Source organism: Elephas maximus, chromosome 24 (genome assembly GCF_024166365.1).
Source record: "Elephas maximus indicus isolate mEleMax1 chromosome 24, mEleMax1 primary haplotype, whole genome shotgun sequence".
Taxonomy (NCBI): domain Eukaryota; kingdom Metazoa; phylum Chordata; class Mammalia; order Proboscidea; family Elephantidae; genus Elephas; species Elephas maximus.
In genome coordinates, this window is record NC_064842.1 from 46,563,874 (window position 1) to 46,587,692 (window position 23,819).

The 23,819-nt window shown below is 40.1% G+C and overlaps 1 protein-coding gene and 1 pseudogene across 4 annotated transcripts in view; one reads left to right on the forward strand and one right to left on the reverse strand.

The window, feature by feature from the left end:
- Nucleotides 1–4,569: 4,569 nt before the first annotated feature.
- Nucleotides 4,570–23,819, forward strand: part of LAMC2 (laminin subunit gamma 2) — a 78,816-nt gene continuing 59,566 nt past the window's right edge. Inside the window, exons 1-2 of one of the 4 annotated variants that reach the window (XM_049868099.1) lie at nt 4,570–4,645; nt 11,875–13,837. In XM_049868099.1, the coding sequence (XP_049724056.1) occupies nt 13,759–13,837 (79 nt within the window). In that variant the 5' untranslated portion in view covers nt 4,570–4,645; nt 11,875–13,758. Of the gene's footprint in view, nt 4,646–6,417; nt 13,838–23,819 lie in introns of those variants that run through there. The other 3 variants (XM_049868097.1, XM_049868098.1, XM_049868100.1) reach the window with 3 other exon arrangements.
- On the reverse strand, nt 20,219–20,828 carry LOC126066665 (interleukin-18-like; annotated as a pseudogene).

Genomic DNA, 23,819 nt, shown 5'->3' on the forward strand with positions numbered 1-23,819 from the left:
GGTTCCTCAAAAAGTTAAACACAGAATTGCCATATGACCCAGCAATTTCACTCCTAAGTATATATCCAAGAGACTTGAAAGCAGGCACTCAAAGAAATACTTGTACATGAATGTTCACAGCAACACTATTCCCAATAGCCAAAAGGTGAAAACAACCCAAGTATCCATCAACGGATGAATGGATGAAGAAAGTATAGCATAGTATATATATATATATATACAATGGAATATTATTTATCCAGAAAAAGGAAGGAAGTGCTGATATGTGCTACAAAGTGGATGAATCATGAAAACATTATGCAAAGGAAAAGAAGCCAGACACAGTCATATATTGTATGATTCCATTTGTATGAAATATCCAGAAGAGGTAAAGCCATAGAGACAGAAAGCAGATTGGTGGTTGCCAGAGGCTGGAGGAAGAGGAACTAGGGAGTGACTGCTTAATGGGATTATATTTTGGGTTGATGAAAGCGTTTTGGAGCTAGATAGAGGTGGTGGCTGCACATCATTGTGAATGTACTAAATTGTACACCAAAATGTTTAACTTTATGTTATGTGAATTTTACCTCAATTAAAAAGAAAAAAAAAAAGTATTACTGAGGGCTTGCTAAGAGCTCAGCACTGTCCTAGGCCTTGTTACAATACAAAGTCCCTGCTGTTGTAGAGCTTACATTCTAGAGGAGGAGACAATAATAAACACATACATTTTATGTCGGTTGTGATAAAAGGTAAGTAGACACATAAGGCAAAGTAAAGGAATTGAAAATGGTTGGAACAGTGCTGGGAGGTGGCATCTGAGCGTAGACTTCCTCAGGTGGAGATGAGCACCAACGCAGAGTATGCTTCCTTGTCTGAGAAACAGCAAAGGGGCCAGTGTGGCTGAAGTAGAATGAACGAGAGAAAGAGAACCTCGAAGGATAAGTTAGGGAGGCGGGGTGGACCATGTCACATACGATCTTAAAACCAAAAATCCAAACCCATTGCCATCGAGCCTACTCCAACTCATAGCGACCCCACAGGACAGAGTAGAACGGGTCAGACTGGGACTAGAAGGACTCCGGAGGCTGTGGTCCCCAAACCTTCTGGTAGCCTAAGACAGGAATGATTCCCAAAGCCAACTCTTCAGACAGGGATTGGACTAGAATATTGGATGGAAAATGATACTGGCGAGGAGTGAGCTTCTTGGATTAAGTAGACACATAAGACTATGTTGGCATCTCCTGTCTGGAGGGGAGATGACAGGGCAGAGGGGGTCAGAAGCTGCCTGAATGGACACGAGGAAAGTGGACGGAAGGACTGTGCTGTCTCATTAGGGGGAGAGCCATTTAGGAGGGTGTAGCAAGCTGTGTGTAAATTTTTGCATGAAAGACTGATCTGATTTGTAAACTTTCATTTAAAGCACAATAAAAATTAAAAAAAAAAGAAGCATGGTTTCAGGGAAAAGAACATCTGAACACACTGGAAGGGCTCTTTGGGACCACAAATGAGCTTAAAGACAAAGTAGAAACAATAGTAGTGTACTTAGGTGTTCAGAGAGGTTACTAAACTTCCACACCAGAAATTATTTAAAAATTTTAGTTATTCTAGAACCAGAGATAATATTTTGTTATGCCTAGGGAAATGCTTAGAGAGAAGAATGGGTGGGTTTTTTTTTTTTTTTTGATGGAGAGAGAAGTGTAAGAAGAGATATCTCCCAAAGATTGATATGGTAAACAATGTTTTCTAAAATGATTATAAATTATCTGAAAGAGAAAATAATGGTTTAATGTTCCAGATAATATTTTCTTGAAGTTGGTGCTGAATATCTAATCAATACAGAGAAAAGAGACTTTTAGGAAAGCTCGTAACAACTGCAATAGGCAGAAAGTTGAATTGTGACATACAACGTAAACCAGTGCTAAGCATTATATTTAAGGAAAAATAATCCTGATTATAATTATTAAATGATGGGGTCTGAATTATCAAGAAGTCTTGCAGAGTGATCCTTTGGTCCTCATTTCCTGTTCATGGCCATAGGGGCAGGGTCAGGGCCAGCTCAATGGGCACTTTTGTGCAAATTAGAAAAATGTGCCTCTTCCTGGAAAAAAAAAATTGCCTTCTGGGGAGACTCATTAGGGAAAAGTTTTCTTTCCTCTTGTTACATGCGGCCTTATGTTCAGGACACAAGTGGTAAAACCTGGGAATATCCTAAGTGACCAAAATCATCACTTGCTGCTGAGTCGATTCTGACTCATAGTGACCCGAAAGGACAGAGAAGAACTGTCCCATAGGGTTTCCAAGGAGAGTCTGGCAGACTTGAACTGCCCACCTTCTGGTTAGCAGTGGTAGCACGCCGTAGCTCTTAACCACTGTACCACCAGGGCTCCCAATCATCACTAGGACAGGATATTAGAAAAGACTAAAAGTAGAATTTCTTAGCCAGAAAGGAAAAGGAAATATAAAGCTTACATTTACAGAAACCCTGGTGGTGTAGTGGTTAAGGGATACAGCTGCTAACCAAAAGGTTGGCAGTTCGAATCCACCAGGCACTCCTTGGAAACCCTATGGGATAGTTCTACTTTGCCCTATAGGGTCGCTATGAGTTGGAATCGACTTGACGGAAATGGATTTGGTTTTTTTAGGTAAAGTCATAAGGGATTTGGAAATGGTGAGCTATACTCTTGTACAACAAATCCTAAAGAACTAGATCCAAGGACCACAAAGAAGTTCTTTTAATAACATAAAAGAAAGTAAGCTTTATATAGCAGATCAAAAAACTTCTAGAAAATACAGATATTTTAAAGAAAGAGTTGGTTAAATTTTAGCTCATATGTTAAAAAGGAACTCTCTGGGTATTTGGGACTATATTCCTAAACATTATGGTTAGTGTCGTGGAAGCAGTACACCCCCAAAACATCTGCTGGTGTTCCTGTCTGATACAGCCCAGTCCTGCATTAGGGCACATTGATCTGAATCAGCGTGGCGTGTCATATGTTATCGCTCTTCCAGCTCTGTCTGTGTTGCAGAGGAAAAATCAATATCGTGGTTGACTGGTCAGATAAAATTTGGTTCTGATCTGATTCTAAATGAATTTTTATTAATATACATTTATTTGTGACATTATTAAGAATTCTGATCAGGGCCACGATAGATGGGCCCTGATAGAATGGGAGAAAAGTGTGAGAACAGAAGGTCAAATTCCTAAACAAAACAAAAAACTCAGACCTGATGGACTGGTTGAGACTAGAGGACTCCCCAAGTCTAATGCCCTGAGATACTCTTCAAACCTTGGACAGAAATGAAATCCTGAGGTCACCTTGTAGCTAAATAACAAGTTGGCTCAAAAAAAAAAAAAAAAAAAAAAAAAAGACTATCACCTGTAAGTACTGTGCTCCTTAAAAAAATCACCTATATGTGACCAAATGGTCAATGATTACTTTAAAACAAAGATAAGAAGATAGGGGGCAGGGAAACTAGATTAATGGAGATGGAACAACCAGAATGGAAATAATGAGAATGTTTAAGCATTGTGAAGGGTAGAATATAACCAACGTCAGAGAACAATTTGTGTAGAAATTGTTGAATGGGAACCTAAACTGCTGTGTAAACCTTCACTGAAAACACAATAAAATATTAGAAAAAGAATTCTACAGAAAATTCCAAAAGGAAAGATCAGAATGCAGATAATAACAGGGCAGTTGCTCCTAAAACAGATTATACATGAGGCCCTGAAGGGTCAGAAGACAGAGCTGCATTGTCTACAGAAAATGGTAAGTGCAAGATCAACACCTAAAAACCAAAACAAACCAACCCCCCCCAAAAAAAACTTCATTCAGAAGGACATTTTCTATCTGGAGCTCAAGTTATATATATTTATGTGTGTATAATTTTTAGGGTAGGTATAATCCATTTTCAGTTGAGCTGAGGCACGTAACATGTATTCGATTTCCAATAACCAATTCTGTTGTAAAACCAACTAGCCATTCTCTGCTTTAGCTGAGATTTTCTAAATTACTTCTGGGGGTTATATTAATAGAGGACTCTGGGATAAGAAAATATAGCCAAGGCAATTCTTGTTTTGCTGTGTAATCATACATACAAACCAGAGAATTGAAACAATTGTCCCAATAATTCAGGCCTAAGATATATTCACCTAAAATAGCCAGGTAATTGAGGCAACGTGTCATTTTGGAGTGAATTGTCTGAATCACTGCATTAATTCTCCTTGCAATTTAATCTGAGTAGACATACTGAGGCTGTGAGAAGTTTGTAGGTCAGTGAGGAGTGTCTCTAGATTTTCTTCTTAAAAACAGTGCTAACAGTTCTCCCACTTTAACCAAAGTTGGATCCAATCTGTAGGCTTCCTGCAAAAGAACCACCTGGGAATGTTTGGGAATTTCTGTGTAACCAGGCCCTAGAAAAAACTGAACCCAGGGATGTAACTATTAAATTCTTGGGTTCTTTCAGACTACTCAGATTCTTTCTACTCTGCCGAAAGTAACGTCCAGTTATTCCAAGAAGTTCAAGAATCAAGTTACTTAATATAAAGTGCTTTTCTGCCTGGGTTAAGCTCTCAGACCAAGAAGACCATGCAAGACATGACAGTATGATGGGAAAGGATGCTGCACAGGACTCCAGAACCATTGAACACTGAAGAATCACAAAGGTAATATGAGAAAGACGATACACCCCTCAGAGCCAAACCTTATTTATGGCTGGTTGTCAGGAGAGAAGTCATTATAGGATAAGGTATTTGTTCTAAGGACTCGAGCGTTCATATTTTATTTGAAGATTCAACTAAAAAAATATATATATTTTTTTAATGGGAAAAGGTGTGTTTATCCAGTGAGAGGCTTAATTTGTTTCTGTATTGAGATGAATAATAACTCTAGAGAGAGGTATGGCATGGATTTGTGAGGGAGCCTGAGCAACCTCAGAACGAGGATAATAATAGCACATGTTTCACTGCGGGGTGGTGAGGTGAGGCGTGAACTCTGTAATAACCCCGTAAAGGCTTCTAGCACTGATCACACGCAGAATATTCAATACAGGTTAGCCGTCCTTATTGTAATTGTCAAAATTATTATTATACTTAACGCTACACCCAAAGTTTCCTACCTGAAGGTGGAGGATCGAACTCTAAATGCTTTAGAGTTTGTTAGGCTTTATAATTCAAATAATTAAAGTTCCACAATTGACTAACATTGTTTTCTGGACTCATTTATTCATTCTGAAAGGCAAGCGTGTGGAACCTCTGAGCTAAGGTGGCCGCCTCTCTGTCAGAGTTTAATCTTATCAGGCCTGCAGGAGCTGTAGCCCTGACCCCACCATTACAACCCAGAGAAGAATTTTCACTGGCGTGGGCCCCTTAGGCTCTCTCATTGGAATCTGAATATCTATGGTCCAGCGTTAGAGTGGGAGGAAGCATGGGTAATGTTTAATCTGCTAATCACATTTTTCACAGATGAGTGGATGACCAAATTTCAGTCTAAGGGCATACACAGTGGACACACGCCCACTACTACTCTTCCCTCTCTCACAATCTTTCACCCTCTGCTTTTTTTTCTATTTTTTTTTTTTTCTAAGCATGTGTCCTTCTCCTAACCTCCCTCTCCCCGTTTATAACACTGTTAAATAACTAACTGATTTCGGTATCTCTGTGTGTAACTTTGTTGTTAGCTGCCATGGTGTCATGGACAATGCGCAACGGATGAAATGCTGCCGGGTCCTGCACCACTCCCATGATAGTTGTGACTTGGACCATAGTGATTCATAGGGTTTGCCCTGGCTGATGTTTGGAAATGGATCACCAGGCGTTTCTTCCTAGTCTGTCTTAGTCTGGAAACTCCGCTGAAATCTGTTCAGCATCATAACATACAAGCTTTCACTGACAGATGGGTGTCGGCTGCACATGAGGTGGATTGGCCAGAACTGAACCCTGGTCTCCCTCATGGAAAGCGAGAAATCTAACACTGAACCACACTGCCCTCTCTGTAATAGCTACACCAAAAAAAAAAAAAGATGCAAATGAAGTTGTTCTTTGTGTATAGCTGTCGATTCTACTGTACATCCCCAGCCCAGGTGGATCACCAGCCAGCCAAAGAAAAAGGCTCATTTCCCTTTAATAAGTAAAAGGCATTACTTGAGTTCTGGTCTGGCCTCTATGGTTCCTTGAAACTAGCTATGGGCAACCCACATGTTTCAGCATAAAGTGGAAGCTTGCCGCTTCAGCCATGGTCTTGCTTCAGAGAACATTGTTTTCTGGAGTCCGGCCAACCTGAAGGAATTTACCCAGACGATCCAGGAAACACTGAACCATCTCCATTTATGGGCACTTTCCTTTACCAATAAAGAACAAAGGAGAGTTGGGCTTTTTTTTTTTTTCCCTCCTGATACTTTACATTTAAAATGTTTATGCAAATACTGACGTAATTAGAGCTCTTTGCGGAGGTTTTTAAAAGGGGAGGGAATCTAGACCAAGTGCCTTGTCGCTTGCTGGTATGTTAACAGCTAGTGCTTCAGTTTTTATCATAAGTGAATTTGGAAGTGGGTGACATGCCAGGCATTCCTTCTGGAAGTTAACTAAGGTAAGGATGGAACTCAAGGCAAAAGTCAACGTGTCACTCGTAATCCTATTTGAGGGGTGGGGGTGGAGACTTGACAGTTTTCGGAAATGATTTACACAGGCTTATAAAAAGAAAAGTCCCCAGGGTGATTACTGAGCAGCAAATGAAACAATGGGCAGTGGGGACTTCCAGAGCCTCAGCCTTCCTGGCCACGCCCGATGGAAATGCCCCAGTCCCTTTCAGGCTCTGTGGTCAGAGAATTTGCACAGAATGTTATCCTTACTGACACCAGGGATGACACTTGGGTGAATGTGGTAAACTTTGGGGAAGATTAGAGAAAAATCCAAGTGCTGACTTCCTAGCACAAAAGTTGTGATAGTTTAAAATTCATACCCCTAAGCAAACTTTTCAGAAAGCCATCTCTTACCTTTTGTAAATTGTCAAAACAGACAGGTGCCCAGAAGAAGGTTCTCTCTGCAATTCCTGGGTGGTATTTTTTTTTTTTTTTTTTCTGCCTGCAGGCCTCAGATGAGAGTTTAGAGCTTATTAGAACCAGCAGAGACGTTAGAGCTGGACTCGTGCTGTGGCTTTGTCACAATTTATGCTGACATTTGATGTTTTCTAGTGGTTTTTTTAGTGGTGGGTTTTAGCTTGCATATTTAAAAGCATGTCACTTTAATTAGCCCAGAGATTTTTTTTTTTAAAGGTTTTTTTTCTTTTTTTGGTCAGTTTTAGTGAAGTATAATTTATAAAAGTATTTTATTGTATACAATTTGATTGTTTTAAGTATACAATTTGATGAGTTTTGACCACAATCACAATATTTCAAAATATTTCCTTCATCTCAAAAAATATCCTTTTGCACCATTGCAGTCAATCCCCTACCCCTGGCAATCACTGGTCTGCTTTCTTTCACTGTAGTTTTACCTTTTCTAGAATTTAGCATAAATGAAATCATACAGATTTGTGTCTGGCTTCTTTCACTTAGCACAGTACTTTTGAAATTCATCTATATTGTGTGTGTATTGCTCTTTCATTCCTTTTTATTGCTGAAAAAAAAAACCCAGTGTGAGTAGTATCAAATTCAAAGACTACAGCCTTCAGCATGGAGCCGACTAAATGGTACCTAACAACATCAACAGCATACAAGTACAGCTATAATTATTGTTTTTATTGTTGTCATCATCTTTGTTATATTATTACTGACTCAGCACCAATTGGAAAACCTAGTGGCGTAGTGGTTAAGAGCTACAGCTGCTAACCAAAAGGTCGGCAGCTCGAATCCACCAGATTTCCGCTCCTTGGAAACCCTATGGGGCAGATTTACCCTGTGCTATAGTGTCGCTATGAGTTGGAATCGACTCAACGGTAAAGGGTTTCAGCACCAATTAGATTTTCATTGTTATAACTACTAGCAAGTGCCATATGAGATTTTGCTTCAACCTTTCTACTAATTGATGGTTTAATCATAATTTTACATTTCTGTGGGATTCTTGGCCTAATCCAGGTTCATGTCCAAATAATTAACAGTTACTTGGTGTTGTTAGGTCGGTTCTAACTCATAGTGACCCTACATACAACAGAACAAAACACTGAGCCATTCTCATAATTATTGTTGTGCTTGAGCCCACGGTTTCGGGCACTGTGTCAATCCATCTTGTTGAGGGTCATCCTCCTTTTCGCTGGCGCTCTACTCTACCAAGCATAATGTCCTTCTCCAGGGACTGGTCCCTTCTGATAACATGTCCAAAGTACTTGAGATGAAGTCTCGCCACCCTTGTTTCTAGGAACATTCTGGCTGTACTTCTTCCAAGACAGATTTGTTCGTTCTTCTGACAGTCCGTGGTATATTCAATATTTTTCACCAATGCTATAATCCAAAGGCATAGATTCTTCTTCCCTATTCTTTATCCAGCTTTCACATGCATATGAGGCAATTGAAAATACCAGGCTTGGGTCAGGCATACCTTAGACCTCAGAGTGACATCTTTGCTTTTTAACATTTTAAAGAGGTCTTTTGCAGCAGATTTGCCCAATGAATATGTTTTTTTATTTCTTGACTGCTCCTTCCACCGGCTTTGACTGTGGATCCAGGTAAAATGAAATCCTTGGCAACGTCAATATTTTGTCCATTTATCATGATGTCACTTATTGGTCCAGTTGTGAAGATTTTTGTTTTCTTTATATTGAGGTGTAATTCAAATGCCAAAGATAATAAATTGAAGATCTTTACCAACTTTTGTAGTACGAAATTGATCAAACATACAATCAAGATGCATTGATAATTACTGGTGATTGGAATGTGAAAGTTGGAAACTAAGAAAGATTAGTAATTGGGAAATATGGCCTTGGTGATAGAAAGGATGCCAGAGATTGAATGATAGAATTTTGCAAGACTAACAACCTGTTCGTTGGAAATACCTTTTTCAACATCACAAATGGCTATTATACACGTGGATATCTCTGGATGGAATACATAGGGATCAGATAGACTATATCTGTGGAAAGAGACAATGGAGAAACTCAATGTCACCAGTCAGAACAAGGCCAGGCCCACTGAAATTGCTCATATGCAAGTTCAAGTTGAATGTGAAGAAAATTAAAACTAGTTCACAGGAGCCAAAGTACGACCTTGAGTATAACACTAATGACTGAATACCAGACACACTGCGGGATGACATCATACATGAAGAAATCAAAAGGTCATTAAAAAGACAGGAAAGAAAGAAAAGACCAAAATGGATGTCAGAAGAGACTCTGAATCTTGCTCTTGAACTTAGAGTAGCTATAGAGAACGGAAGAAGTGATGATATAAAAGGGCTGAACAGAATATTTCAAAGGGTGGCTCACAAAGACAAAGTATTGTAAAGAAATGTGAAAACCCTGGATTTAGAAAACGAAATGGGAAGAACATGCTCAGCATTTCTCAAGCTGAAAGAACTGAAGAAAAAATTCAAGCCTCAAGTTCCAATTTTGAAAGATTCTATGGGCAAAATATTGAACGATGCAGGAAGCATCAAAAGAAGATGGAAGAAATCAGAGTCACTATACCAAAAATAATTGATCAATGTTCAACCATTTCAGGAGGTAGTATATGGTCAAGAACCGATGGTACTGAAGGAAGAGGCCCAAGCTGCACTGAAGGCGCTGGGGAAAAACAAGTCTCCAGGAATTGACGGAATACCAACTGAGATATTTCAGCAAATGGAAGTAGTGCTGGAGGTGCTCACTCATCTATGCCAAGAAATTTGGAAGACAGCTGCCTGGCCAACCAGCTGGAAGAGATCCGTATGTGTACCCATTCCAAAGAAAGGTGATCCAACTGAACGTGGAAATTATCAAACGATATCATTAATATCATGCACAAGAAAAATTTCGCTGAAGATAATTCAAAAACGGTTGCAGTAGTACATCAACAGGGAACTGCCAGAAATTCAAACTGGAGTCAGAAGAGGACATGGAACCAGGGATATCATTGCTAATGTCGGATGGATCCTGGCTGAAAGCAGAGAATACCAGAAAAATGTTTCCCTGCGTTTTATTGACTATGCAAAGGCATTCGACTGTGCAGATCATAACAAATTATGGATAACAATGTGAAGAATGGGAATTCCAGAACACTTAATTGTGCTCATGAGTAACCTGTACATAGACAAAGAGGCAATCATCTGAACAGAACACGGGGATATTGTGTGGTTTAAAATCAGGAAAGGTGTGTGTCAGAGTTGTATCCTTTCACCTTACTTATTCAGTCTGTATGCTGAGCTAAAAATCAGAGAAGCTGGACTAGATGAAGAATGCGGCATCAGAATTGAAGGAAGGCTCATTAACAACATCAGATGACATAACCTTGCTTGCTGTAAGTGGAGAGGACTTGTAGCATTTACTGCTGAAGATCAAAGACTACAGCTTTCAGTATGCATTATACTTCAACATAAAGAACACAAAAATCCTCACAACTGGACCAATAAGCAACATAACGATAAATGTACGTGTATAGTGGCATATTACGTGTCTGGTGCTGTTCTGAGCATTTTATAGATCATTGACTCATTTAATTTTCCCAGCAATCTTACTAGGCAAATGTCCTCTTATTATTCCCATTCTACAGCTGAAGAAACCAAGACCTAGAGAAAACTAATTAATCTGCCTTGATGAATGGTGAAGCCTAGATTTGTCCCCAGGAATTTTCTCCAGAGTCTTTGCTTTTGACCACTAGTACACTCTTAACCCCAGTAGCTCACTAGAGGAGAATTCTCAGGTTGGTAAAGGGTACCAACAAAAGGTAAAGATGTTGTCCCTGAACAAAGTAAGGGGTTAAGACAAAGTGGGGGTCTCCGCCCAAGCTGGAGAGTTTGTATAAATGTGTGAAGGGGCCCAGGATAAGGCCATGACACTAGGTAAGAACTGAGACATACAGAGGAATGCCTGCCTAAAGGTATTTACATTAAAAAAAAAAAGGGTTAAAGATATTGTACTATTCACACAAAAGAAGCTGCTAGTTGGCCTGGTGCCCTGGGGCCTGCTGTCCTTTTGCTAGTCCTGGTCCAGGTAGCTTCTGGGGTCCTTTCAGGGCTACCATCTTAGGTAAATCAGAAATATTTGCTCAGAGTCCATGGTGGCTTGGCTTTATCGATGTGTATCAATAGTCCACAATCTGGTCAGGTCGTAAAGGCCATTGGTAAACAACCCTTGACTGTATGTTGAATTCAATCAGTACCGTGAATTTGTCTTTTTTATGGCGCCTTTTAGTCTGACTTACAGAGTTTATTACCACCGTAGTGGTTAACAACATGGATTCTGGAGCTAGACTACCTGATTTGAATTGTGGCCTTTTCACTTACTAGCAGTGTGATTTTGAGCATGTTGCTTGACCTATCCATGCCTCCATCTTTCCATTTGCAAATTGGGGAAATTAAAAGTACATCTAACTCACAGAGTTTTGAAGACTTAAAAAAAAGAACCCATTGCCATAGAGTTGATCCTGACTCATAGATACCCTGTAGGACAGAGTAGAACTGCCCTATAGGGTTTCCAAGGAGCAGCTGGTAGATTCGAACTGCCGACCTCTTGGTTAGCAACCATAGGGCTTAACCACTTTGCCCCCAGGGCTCCTGTTTTGAAGATTAAAGGATTAATATGTATAAAAGATGAACAAATAGTAGGTACTGTATATATGTTAGCTATTGTTATTATCACTGTCCAAAAATGATTGCAGATAAAAATATGCTCCCAACTTTTGAAATACAATAAACTATAGTGATCTGCACTAAAATGAAATGTACCTTCAAGGCTTTGTTTTGCAGGGTCCTATTTCTTGTTCCTGCAGGACAGTTGAACATTGCACAAGACTGACGGGAAGAAGGGAAAGGAGCAAGGTACTCAAGGACGTGGTTTCAGCCTCCATGCTGCTCCAGCTACCTACCGGAGGGGAAAATTCTAAATATCTGGTCTCTGAAATGTTAATGTGCACTGAAATGTTAGCAGTAATTGGCCGCTATGAGTTTTGTGAGACAGTATGAGTTCATTTGTTTGAATTCTGGAGAAAGTAGAAGAGAATCAGCTTGGGATGAAAAAACTGAAGTTTCCTTTCTGCTCCTCACTTTTAATCAGTTCGTGGTTACCTGCCTTGCCCCTGTTGCTCTTCGGTGCATTATTTAGATCTGTGTCACTCCTAAACACCCAGCTCACTGCAAGCCATTTTCTGTACGAAGTCGTCCCTGGCTAGTCAGTGCACATTGGTTTTAATTAAATGCGTAAGCTGAAATCCTGACACCATTTGACAATTCTTTATTATCTAGTTTGTTATTTGTTAGCTTGTTATTATCATCCACAGAACTATCTACAGAACATTCATTCAATCAGTCAACAACTATTTATTGAGACTTGCAGGCCTTGGTAATAAGGAGTAGGGCGTGGTTGTTTTGCAAAGATTGTGTATATATATATTGTGTATATCTAAACCTCTGGTAATTTTTTCTAAATCTCTACTAGGAGTTAAAGTTTTCTCCTTTATAGCCTCCTCTCTAAATTATTGTCTCCAGCCTTCTTAAGGGAAGGGACAATTTAAGATGTATCAAGAATTACAGTTTTCTAGATATTACTCAAGGAGCCCTGGTGGTGCAATGGTTAAGTGCTGGGCTGCTAACCAAAAGGTCAGTGGTTCAAGCCCACCAGCTGCTCCACTGGAGAAAACACCTGGCAATCTGCTCCGGCAAAGATTACAGCTTAGGAAGCCCTACGGGGAAGTTTTACTCTGTCACATAGGGTCGCTATGAGTCAGAATTAACTCGATGGCACACACCACCACCAACAGATATTACTCGCTTCACCTAACACAGTGGACTTGGATGATGCACTCCGTGGGCCTCAACAAACATTTTCTAATGGGCCCATAGAGAAGGGCATGAGAAATTTGCCCTAATATGTAAAAGTAGTTGGAATCTGTGAACCTCTTCCTTAAACAATTCAACAGAACATTTATTCAGCACCAACTGTAAGCCAGATACTGTACCAGTTGTTAGGATATAAAGTGAGACCCTGTCCTCATAGGGAGGCCAACCAGTCAACAAGTGAGTTAATGAGATACATGCCCAGGTGATCAGGAAGTTACTAACCTGACTGGAGAGGGGCCCTTGGTCCAGCCTGGTGATGGAGAGGGAAGGAGGAATTAGCAGAGGGTGGGCTAGGGTAAGGCTGCTGTATTTCAGAGAGAGGTTCACCCTGACCAGGGCTGCTGGCTTAATTCTGAGTTTGTGCACTTGAGAGTGGGCCTTCCAGTTTGAGGAAACGGTAGGGCTGCTATTTACCTCTGTGAATTCTGTCCTGGACCACCCCGGGAGAGAATGAAGGCTCCGGGAGATCTGCTACATTGCTCCAGGAGGATCCCTGGGCCATCCGCCGCACCACACCCTCGGCCTGGGCCAGGTGTGCGCTCTTCTTGTGGCCAGGGGGAGCCCTGCAGGTGGGTGAGAGCTTTTAGGACTCTGTGTGTGCTGTGTTTGTCTGCCTCCTGAGGGCTGGGTCCTCCTTATTCACAGGTGAGTCACACCCTGAAACCCAGGCTCTCTTCCTGTCAGGACTGAGTCAGGTAGACGAGTCGATAAAACCACTTGATCAAGGAAAAGGAAAGCACAGCAGAGCGCAGAGTGGAAACCACAGCCTCGAGGCGCCTGGCAGCGACCCCTGCAGCGGCGGACGGAGCGCCCCGGCCATGCCTGCGCTCTGGCTGAGCTGCTGCCTCTGCTTCTCGCTGCTCCTGCCTGCAGCCCGGGCCACCTCCAGGAGGGAAGGTGAGTCGGCTTCCAGGAGGAGAGCGTCTCAGCCCTGTCTGGGAACTTGCCTTTCCCTGCAGACTGTGATGGCTGAACGCACCTCTGAGGCGCTTCCACTTTGCTGAGAACCTTTTGAGAGGCCCCTCCTCCTGCCCCATCTGGGGTTTCTCCTAAAATCGGTGTAAAATGAGACTAATATCATATATCACACACGTATATATTATATAAAGCAGTCTGATTTTTAGAATGTGAAACCAACAGGTTGCTCCAAACCAGGGTTTTCCTTACGTTAGAAATGTGCCTTCTTGATTTCTTTTTGACCAAGGTGCTCCTGTTTAATCAGCAATGTGTTGGTATATAAATTCTTTTCCCAATGTATGTTTTTACTAATGAGATTTTGGTGGGAATGTTTTCTGTGACTGTGAACGCCACAAAGATTGAAAAAGAACCTCTCTAATAACTCTTCTGGAATCCGCCTTTCATAAATTGAATAGAAAATAAGCCTTTGAATACTAAACAGTGCTTCACTTTTGCCTAACACTGCTTTTCATTGTATTTTCATGTAATATCCATTCATCAGGCATTTATTGAGCCCTTATGTCATATCTCATTTGATCTTACCTACTGGCTGCCATGCCCTGAGAACTTACACTCATGTAAACAAAACTTTTTGAGATCCTAACAACCGTATACTGTATGCATGTGTCAGCAATGACAACACACAACAGGTGTTTTCCTTGTCACTTAGTTTTATCGATACTCGTTTGAATAATTACCCTGGATTTTTATGTTTATATTGCTCCCTGCACCTTGTGGCATTTCAATAGTCATTTCAGTAGGTCCAAGGTCAAAAGTCATTTTCCCACATGTATATAAACTTGAGAGGATGTTCACATGCACATGGAGTTAGACATTCCATTTGCTACCATGCAGTCTGTATCAGTGCATTAAAACACAGGCTCAAATACAACTTAATGCACTGGTACAGCCCCCTCCCCGTCTTTTTTCTATAACAGTTTTGGAATTAATTTCCAACCCATCATTCTTGCTTGCTGTGTGCCGTTGAGTCGATTCTGACTCATAGTGACCTCCTGTGATAGAGTAGAACTGCCCCATAGGGTTTCCTAGATTGTAATCTTTACATAAGCAGATTGCCAGGTCTTTTCTCCTGCAGAGCTGCTGGGTGGGTCTGAACCACTGACCTCTCAACAGCCAAGCACTTAACCATTGTGCCACCAGGGCTCTTCATCCCTGATTACCATTTTAAAAATCCTGTATGGAAATGGTCATCTAGGGTAGGTTCACGTAGGGTTAGGACAAGTTAACCTTAGGGTGAAAACATCCTAAAAGTAAGAATAATGTCTGAATGTTAGAATTCAAAGGGACTGGCTATGGATCAACTATTATAATCCATTAATTCAAAAAATGAGAAAATAGAAGTGAATTTGTTCAAGGCCACAGGGCACACAGGTCGTTGTCGGCAGAGATAGGACTGGCACTTGATCCAGAGATTCTTAGACCAGAGCTTTGTTTTGACAACATTATGAAAGTGACAATGGAAAGAGGTACTTATTTTTTTATACGATGGGTAGTTATTGAAGCCCTTTTCCATTCTGCTATTGTGGAGTTATTGGGGGGGGGGGCTTTAGCTAGCAAAAAGAAATATTGTAGGATGCTATCAATTGTTTAATAAAATCAGAATCAAGATGGACCAATACTGAGCATTTCATCTAGACCATTAAGTCAGAAGCAGGGTTCAGGCTCATTTTCACACTTTCCTCTTCCTTTGGGAAAGGCAGTTAAGACATTAGACACCCTCCTCAAAGGGCTGTATTTGGTGTCTGGGGTTCACTGAGAGTGTGGAAAGTTTGGTGTCAGGGGAGAGCTTTTCCATTCACGGGGTGCTGGGATATGCTGGAGGCCACACGATAAGTATGGTACTTGCCACATCCCAAAGTGACCTGCATCTGAAGGTCTGACGGGCTTCATGCATGGGAGCCTAAAACAACGACCCTGCTTCATGGTTGTTCCCTTGCAGGTAAAACTATGATCTTGGACATAGTTGCTGATACTTTCAGAATTCGATGAAAGCAGCACAGACTTTACAGCCACCCTGACCTACATTTAAATATTGGCTCATTCGTCGACTGCATCCTTACTAGTAACCATTCAAGGGCCTCAGCTTGATTGAAGTTGGCTTCCACGCCTGTTAAATGAAAGAGCCTTGTGCAACCTTCTCTAGAGTGGCCGAAAGGATGAGATATTAAAGTGTGTTAAAATGCCTGGAACCGCATTTCTTTTTTAAAAAAACTGAGCCAACACTGCAAGTTTAGAGCAGAGATTAGTAAGAAAGAAAAGGGATCTCTTTCAGGAGTTCACCAGTTGGCATGAGATGATGTGGTGTGTAGCCCCAAGGATCTGGATCATGGGGAGGTTATGACTGGAGAAGGTGTAAGAAGGAGATAGAAATGACGCTAAAAAAGTAAACAAAAGTCAGGTTGTGGAGAACCTTATATGCCTGGCTGTGCAGTTAGGATGGTCCCCTGCAAGCAAAGAAGACTTTTGGATGGTGTGTAAACAGATATGGGTGTGATCAGCTTTGCATTCTAGGAAGGTCATTCATAAGGATGGAGCAGAGCAAAGAGAGTAAGACAAACAGCCATTGCAGTAATCCAAATGAGAGATGATGAAGGCTTTCACCACACAGTGGAAACAGCAAAGAGGAAAACAGAATCCAGAGACATTAAGAAGGTAAAATCGAAAGAATTTGGTGATCCAATGAGTGTGTGTGTTAGGGATATGAATCAATTATGGGGAATTGTGAGAAATAAAGAAGAGTGCAAGATGGGCCCAGGGCTTGAGGTTTGTGTGATTGGTTAGGCAGTCATGCCATTAAAGGAAATAAGGACTAAAAAAGAAGGATTAGATATGGGAGCATGATTGGGCAGGGATAAGGAGGAGCGAGTGAGTTCCCGTGGGAACCTGTTGAATTTGAGATATAATTGGAGAGTTCTAAGAGCCTTAGTGAGCTGCTGAAGCTATGCTTTTGAAGTTTAGAAGAGAAATTTGAAATGAATTTGGGAGTCCATATGTGGACTCTTTCCTTGACCATAGGTGAGATTGTATGGAACATAGAGTAAAAGAAACCTCACCTTAAAAGGGAGATGGAGGAACAAGGAAAGAAAGATGGGTGAGCACTGTGGATGTAGCAGAACCAAGAAAGGAATTTTCTGTTGGCCAAAGGAAGAGTTTCAACAAGGTGAGAGTACTAAATAGTATTTAGATATCCAAGTGTATATATTCAAAGAATGAGGACTAAAATGATGCTGTTGGATTCAGGCATCAGGTGAGTTTTTTTTTTCCCTGTGATCTATAGATTATATATATATATATAAAAGTTATTGTATTTTCATTGTTGCTGAGAATATACACAGCAGGACATACACCAGGTCAACAGTTTCTACATGTGCAATTCAGTGACATTGATTATATTCTTTGAGTTGTGCAACCATTCTCACCCTTTGTTCCTGAGTTGCTCCTCCCCCATAAACATAAACTCACTGCCCCCTAAGTTTCCTGTCTAATCTTCAAGTTTCTGTGGTCAAGTTGATTCCATATAGGTAGATCCTAAAAGAGCACAATGCTCAAGGCAGATAGTCTTATAGAATGGTGAACTCAGAATCAATGATTAGGGATCACTAACTTAGTTTCTCACATACCCTGCTATGGGAAAGGTGCTTTGGATAGCACTGTGGATACTAGGGAAAAAAAACCAAAAAACCCTGGAAAGGATTATTCTCTCTCGTAAATCTATCATTTAAATTGTTGAAGTGGTATAGCACCTTGCTTACGAGCACAGGCTCTGGAGTAAGACTGCCTGGGTTCAAGTCATAACTCTATCACTTGCCAATTGTGGGATTTAGGCAAACTACTTCACCTGCTAATCAGTTTTTTCATCTCTAAAATGGGGATAATAAGTTGTCATAATAGTTACATGTAAAGCACTTTGCACAGTGCCTGGTAAGTACTCAATAAGTGTTCAATATAATTGATGTTTTTATAACTAACTGTCCTGCCAGCACTGAATGTTCGTGTATTGCCTTCTGAGTTTTCAGTGGTGAATGTTTGAAGGGGTTCTTCTTCACTCTCTGTTCATCACTCCAGAAAAGTGATGAGTAGCCATTTTGCCCAGGCTGAGATGAACCCCAGAACGTACCCATGAAAACAAATACAATACCTGTCAAGGAACCCGGAGCAGATTGTAATTTCAAGATTGGATTTCATTCCATCCCTTCTCCTTGCCTTTCATTTTCTACCAGCCAGCCAAAACCCATTGCCCTCAAGTCAATTCCGACTCATAGCCACCCTATAGGACAGAGTAGAGCTTTCCTATGGTGTTTCCAAGGAGCAGCTGGTGGATTCGAACTGTTGACCTTCTGGCTAGCAGTGGAACTCTTAACTGCTGCATCACCGGGTCTCCTTTATCATCTACCATGCCTCAGCAAATACAGATTCAGCAAATCTGTTTTACTCTAGAATGTGCCCAAACATAAAGTGACCCCAAATAAGGTGGTCTCCCATTTCCCAATGGAAAGATCCAAAAAGAAAAGTTCTGGGCCAACTTGATTATGAAAACATTTAGCAATGTAGATGCAGTAGTCAAATGTGTCTTTATATTTAACTTAATAAATTAATTATACAGACATACTTAAAGTCACGTAACTTTAAAAATAATATAGTAATTTAGAGGTATTGTTCATTCATATTTCATGAAGTGATTAATTATATTCAAACTATTTCCATTCATCTTCAGTATTCAGGTGTTTGTCATCCATGAAGCCACTCTAACAGTTTCTCTTCACTTCTACTCAAGGTGGTTTGAGATACAACCCTATTGGAATCTGTTTTGGTTGCTGTCACTGGAAAGCACACCATTTGCATAAAATCAGGATAGTTTTAAAAAATTATTCTTAAGTACACATTGTGACCTTCACAGGATAATTAGTTTGAAAAGACTTGTTTATTACAACTTTCAACACTCATTAATTGTGAGATCATCTCCAATTGTGTGAGTTATGTTAACTATGGCCTCTTTCTTACTGATAAGCGTCTGAAACTGCATTGACTGATCCAAAACTGCATTTCAGTTTAATGTGTCTGCCCCAAACAATATTTTAAAAATACTTTACTTAAAAAAAAAAAAAGGTCATTGAGAAAGTGCACTATAATAGGAAGAGAGAATTGTGTTGGAGCGTGAGTTGGAAATTCCTATGTAGACTTAAACTCTAGGTGCCCTTAACTGTGAGCAGCCACTGGTTTAGCTCCACTGGTCCAAGGAGGTGAGGAAAAATATTGATTTATGATCAAATCAAAGTGGGAAACTTGGAGACAGGAACTTAAGGTGTTGAGACAATCCTGGGAATTTTTTTCCCATTCAAGTTCTCAGTGGTTTGTCTGTATTGCAGTTTTTTTCTCTCAGAGAAATTTGAAAGCAAAAAAGACTTGAATCATCTCTAGATTAATGGCAATGGAACAACCAGAACAGAAAGAATGAGAATATTCACACGTCGTGAAGGATGTAACTAATGTCACTGAACAACTTGTATAGAAATTGTTGCGTGGAAACCTAAATTGCTGTGTAAGCCTTCAGAGAAAACAAAATAAAATATTAAGAAAAAAAAAAAAAAAAAAGACTTGAATCATCTATGGCAGACCAGTGTAGAAATAGAAGCTCCATAGGTTCTGGAATACTCTAATTTAGTCACAAATTAGACCTAGTAGATTTCTGAATCATTGCTCAGCTATGTTCTAATATAACCCCCAGGTAAAAAAAAAAAAAAAAGTAAATGACATAATATCTGAGTCATATTCAAAATGCTAAGACTTTTCTGTGTCTGTGGGTGATTGTATGTCTATATATGTGCCTTCCCAACAAACACGAGCTTACTTACGTCACAATCATAAAAGAAGAAAAGAATGATTCTTTCTCCAGCACTGATCAGCGTTAAGGGCTTGAGGTTTTCCCTTCTGCTATGTCAGAGGAGAGGTAGAGATCAATTGCTTAAAGGTATGTGTGTCCTGGACTTCTTTAGGACTTCTTACAGACCATTTACAGAATCCCAACAGCTTCTCTTCCCAGATTAAAAAAAAAATGTTTTAATATAATTTATTTTATTTTCATTGTTGAGAATAACACAGTGGACCATATACGAATTCAACAATTTTTATATGTGAAATTCAGTGACATTGATTACATTCTTCAAGTTGTGCAACCATTCTCACCCTCCTTTTCTGAGTTGTCCCTCCGCCATTAACAGCTGCTGTCGTCAGTTTGATCTCATATAGACAGACTTTTAAAGAGCACAATTCTTAAAATTGACATTCTTTACTAGCAACCTATCAACTTGTAACAACACCCAGCTCTTGGAGGTCTACAGTGAACAGTATAGAACTATCCCCAATTTGGTTCTTCTTTTTCCCAATGAGTTTGTGAAGGTCCGCATCTCTTTCAGAAGCGAGAAAGGATCCTGGGTATGATGAAGATTCAAATTGTGTCTTTTCATGTCCTTCAACACCTTTCATAAAGAATATGATGTCACTTTGTGTATCCTTGATATCTTCAGGAGGAGTGATTTCCTTAAAGTCAATAGTTTTGTTCTCACAGGAAATGGTAGGAATTCTTTTCATACAGTTCACAGAGGTGGTTACTGCCAGATATCTAGGTTGGCTATCTTTATACACTGTTATTATAAATATGGTCTGGGGTACATTATCTTTACAGTCAGAATCAGGCATATCCTCAAACACAGGTTTACTTCTGTGGTCAATGAAGAGAGCTTGGTCGTTCAAATTTCGTATGATGGCAAATTTAGTTGGTTCAAGCTTGCCGAAGTGATCTGATTCGAGGCTTCCATTGTTTTCAGGTATAAAGTCTAAAAAAAAATCTACTGCCAATAAATTTCATTTCTACAAAGTTGATACAACTTTCTTCTACTGGTTCAGCAGCCATTTTTATTCCTATGCCCAAGAGTTTCTTATGAGAGGAAGTGATCTAGAAGGTTCTCTTTCTTTTTCCTGAGGCTATGTAGATCGTAGAAGGCGCCAGCCCCGTCAGTAGCCAAACCAGACAGCCAGAAGTACAGAAAGCCTTGGAAAAAGCTTTCTTGCTGTTGCTCATCTGGACCCAGCAGCCATCCGGCAAGGGAAGGCCTCTTTCCAAATTTTGTTCCTATTTAATATAGGAATATGGAGATGTTCTCAAAAAAAAAAAAAAAAAAAACAGATTGCAAGGAAATCATTTCCTACAACAAACTCAAACTTTGGATGAATTATCCAAATCTTCAGCTGCACTCATTTAGGGGCATTTCTTACAAAAAGATTCTTATGTTTCAACGCATTTTTTTTCTCCTGTTATAGGATCATATGACTAACCGGGGAGTAGACCGTAGGGGTTCTTTTGTAGAGACTCTCATTTTATAGATGAGGAAAATGACACACAGGGAGGTAAAGCAACTGCCCAAATTCTCATGGCTGGTTATAGCAGAGCTATAATCCTCACATATATAAACCTCATTTACAGATGGGAAAACTGAGACACAGAAAAGTGACTTGCCTTGACCAAAGCCATGCCGTTAGTGATGGGACCAGATTTCAGTTGCTAGCTTAATACTCATTACCAAGATGCCTCCGTGGCTTATTCCTAATGCTTATTAAGAATTTTCCTTTAAATTAATTTTTAGTCTTAATAGGATCTTGATCTATCAAAAATCCTCTATGTCTCCAGTTGGGACACCAGTGTCCTGTCTGTAGGGAGCCATGGTAGTGCAAATGGTTAAGCGCTTGGCTGCTAACCGAAAGGTTGGCGATTTGAACACGCCAGCCGCTCTATAGATGGAAGACCTGGTGATCTGCTCCCATAAAGATTAAAAAAAAAACAAAAAAAAATTTTTTTTTTTTTTAGCCTAGAAAATCCTATGGGCCAGTCCTACTCTGACACACTTGAGGTCACCATGAGTCTGAATCAACTCCACAGCATCTAGTGGTAGTTTGTGATAGCAGTGGGTCCACCAATAATCTGGAGCTACCGCTCTTGCCTCAACCAGGGACTTGGAACATGGTAGGAGTGCCTCTTTACATGCAGAAATCTGCAGGACCTCGTGTGACAAGTGGGAATGGAGCAGCCCCACATTTGTCTGACTGAGATGCAGGCATGTTGTTTCCACTCCTGGCAGGAGTCTTCATGGTCCAATCTCTTCTTCAAATGTTTGTTACTTCTCTTTATGGATGCATAAAAGTTACTGGGCTCTTAAAAGCCCATTTATCATTTAGTTGATTCTTCGACTTAAAGCAATACAATTCTAATATAACCTTTTCAAGTGGATTTTTTTTGGTCTAGAAAAAAAATCTTTAAAGAAGATGCTATAAACACACTCCATACATACTTTCCCAGCATTGTAAATGTACGTGAGTTACCATTGTTCTTTTGTTGAAGCTGAGAACTATAATGGTGCTTAGTATAACCCCTGAGTCCACACACATACCTAAATGCTCCTGTATTTGTGAAGGAATGTAGCAATAGCAGACATCTATGGCTAATCTCCTAGTTCACAATATATTGCTCATAAAAGCAATAAACATTCAAAGAGAAAGATTTATTTATTGGGGAACTTTCCTTAAAGGAGCCAATAGAACACAAAAATGATTGAAAAGCCATATTTAATGTGTATTCCAAGTGTCTACAAAAAGCATTTCAGTACAAATTAGAATTTCCTTTTTAAGTTTTCTTTATTCAGACTCCCTTTCTTTCCTTTTATCTGGTTGGCTTCAGGTGTCACCTCCAGCTGTCCTGGACTCTATAATTTCCTTTATTCCAGCTGCATCTTAAAAGACAATATCACACCGTTTTCTAGGCCATGTCAGAAATGTTCAAAGAACACTGTACTCTTCGAAAAGCAGTCAAATGTCCTTTCTTAATAGGTGTGCTTTTCTTTATAGATGATTTCTTAGAAATACAGAAATCTCTATTTCTGTGGTCAGAAGGATGTTGGGTAGCAAGTGAGTGGGTGAGTACATTCATATAAAATCCTTACCAAGTCTCTGTACTGTAGTTGGCACCAGCTGTCTTGTGGCAGAGCCTTTAAAGGTGTCAAGTGTAAGGGAAGGGGAGGCTCTTCTATATCTCTTGTGTCCTAACCTTTTCTTTCCTTTCACCTTTGAACTCACTCAGACTGAGGCTTCAGCTTCCTTTTTGACCCTTGACTCCTTTGCTGATCAAAGGCTGGAGTCCCCAAGCTCCCTGTTCACTGGGACTTTCTTCCCGTCATCCTGTTGTCTGCCTGGGCCCTGGTGTCCCAGTGGGATGTTGGGGGAAGACATCTTCAGGTCTGGTCTCCTGGTCCTATCCTTACTAAGCTAAGAGTCCTCTCCAGTTCACATGCACCATTTCCAAGTCTAGGTTACAATATAATGTACTATGAACTCTTAATGAAAATAGATGTCTCCTTTTAAAGGACACTGACCATTCCAAAGGAAGATGCGATGATCTGAGTTTTATTCACTCTTGATGACTTCAGAGGTGAAAAGATTTGCCTGTTTTTATTGTTCGAAATTGCCCGTGTGATTAGAGAACAGCACTTTGCTATTCTTCTCATTGTCCTTCCTGTTCTGGCCTTGCTTACACTGCTCAGGCACTTTAATTTCCAGGGAAACAAATGGATCAGGTAAGATCTATTGGTTCTGGCTACATTGGCTTAAAAGGTGGCTGTGAAAAATGTGACTGAGGAGACTGGATTTGTTAAAAGACTCTCAATGAGGGCAGTGCCATTTCAGTTTTTTTATTCTAATTAGAGCATATTGTGACATACTTCAAAAAGATACAACTGGAAGCAAGATTTCACACATTAAACCATAAAACTCAAGACCAGTTTAAATGATGAAATGTTCAGATTTTATTGTAAAATATTCACCCAAGCTGAGAAACATATTAAATGTTGGAAAGAAA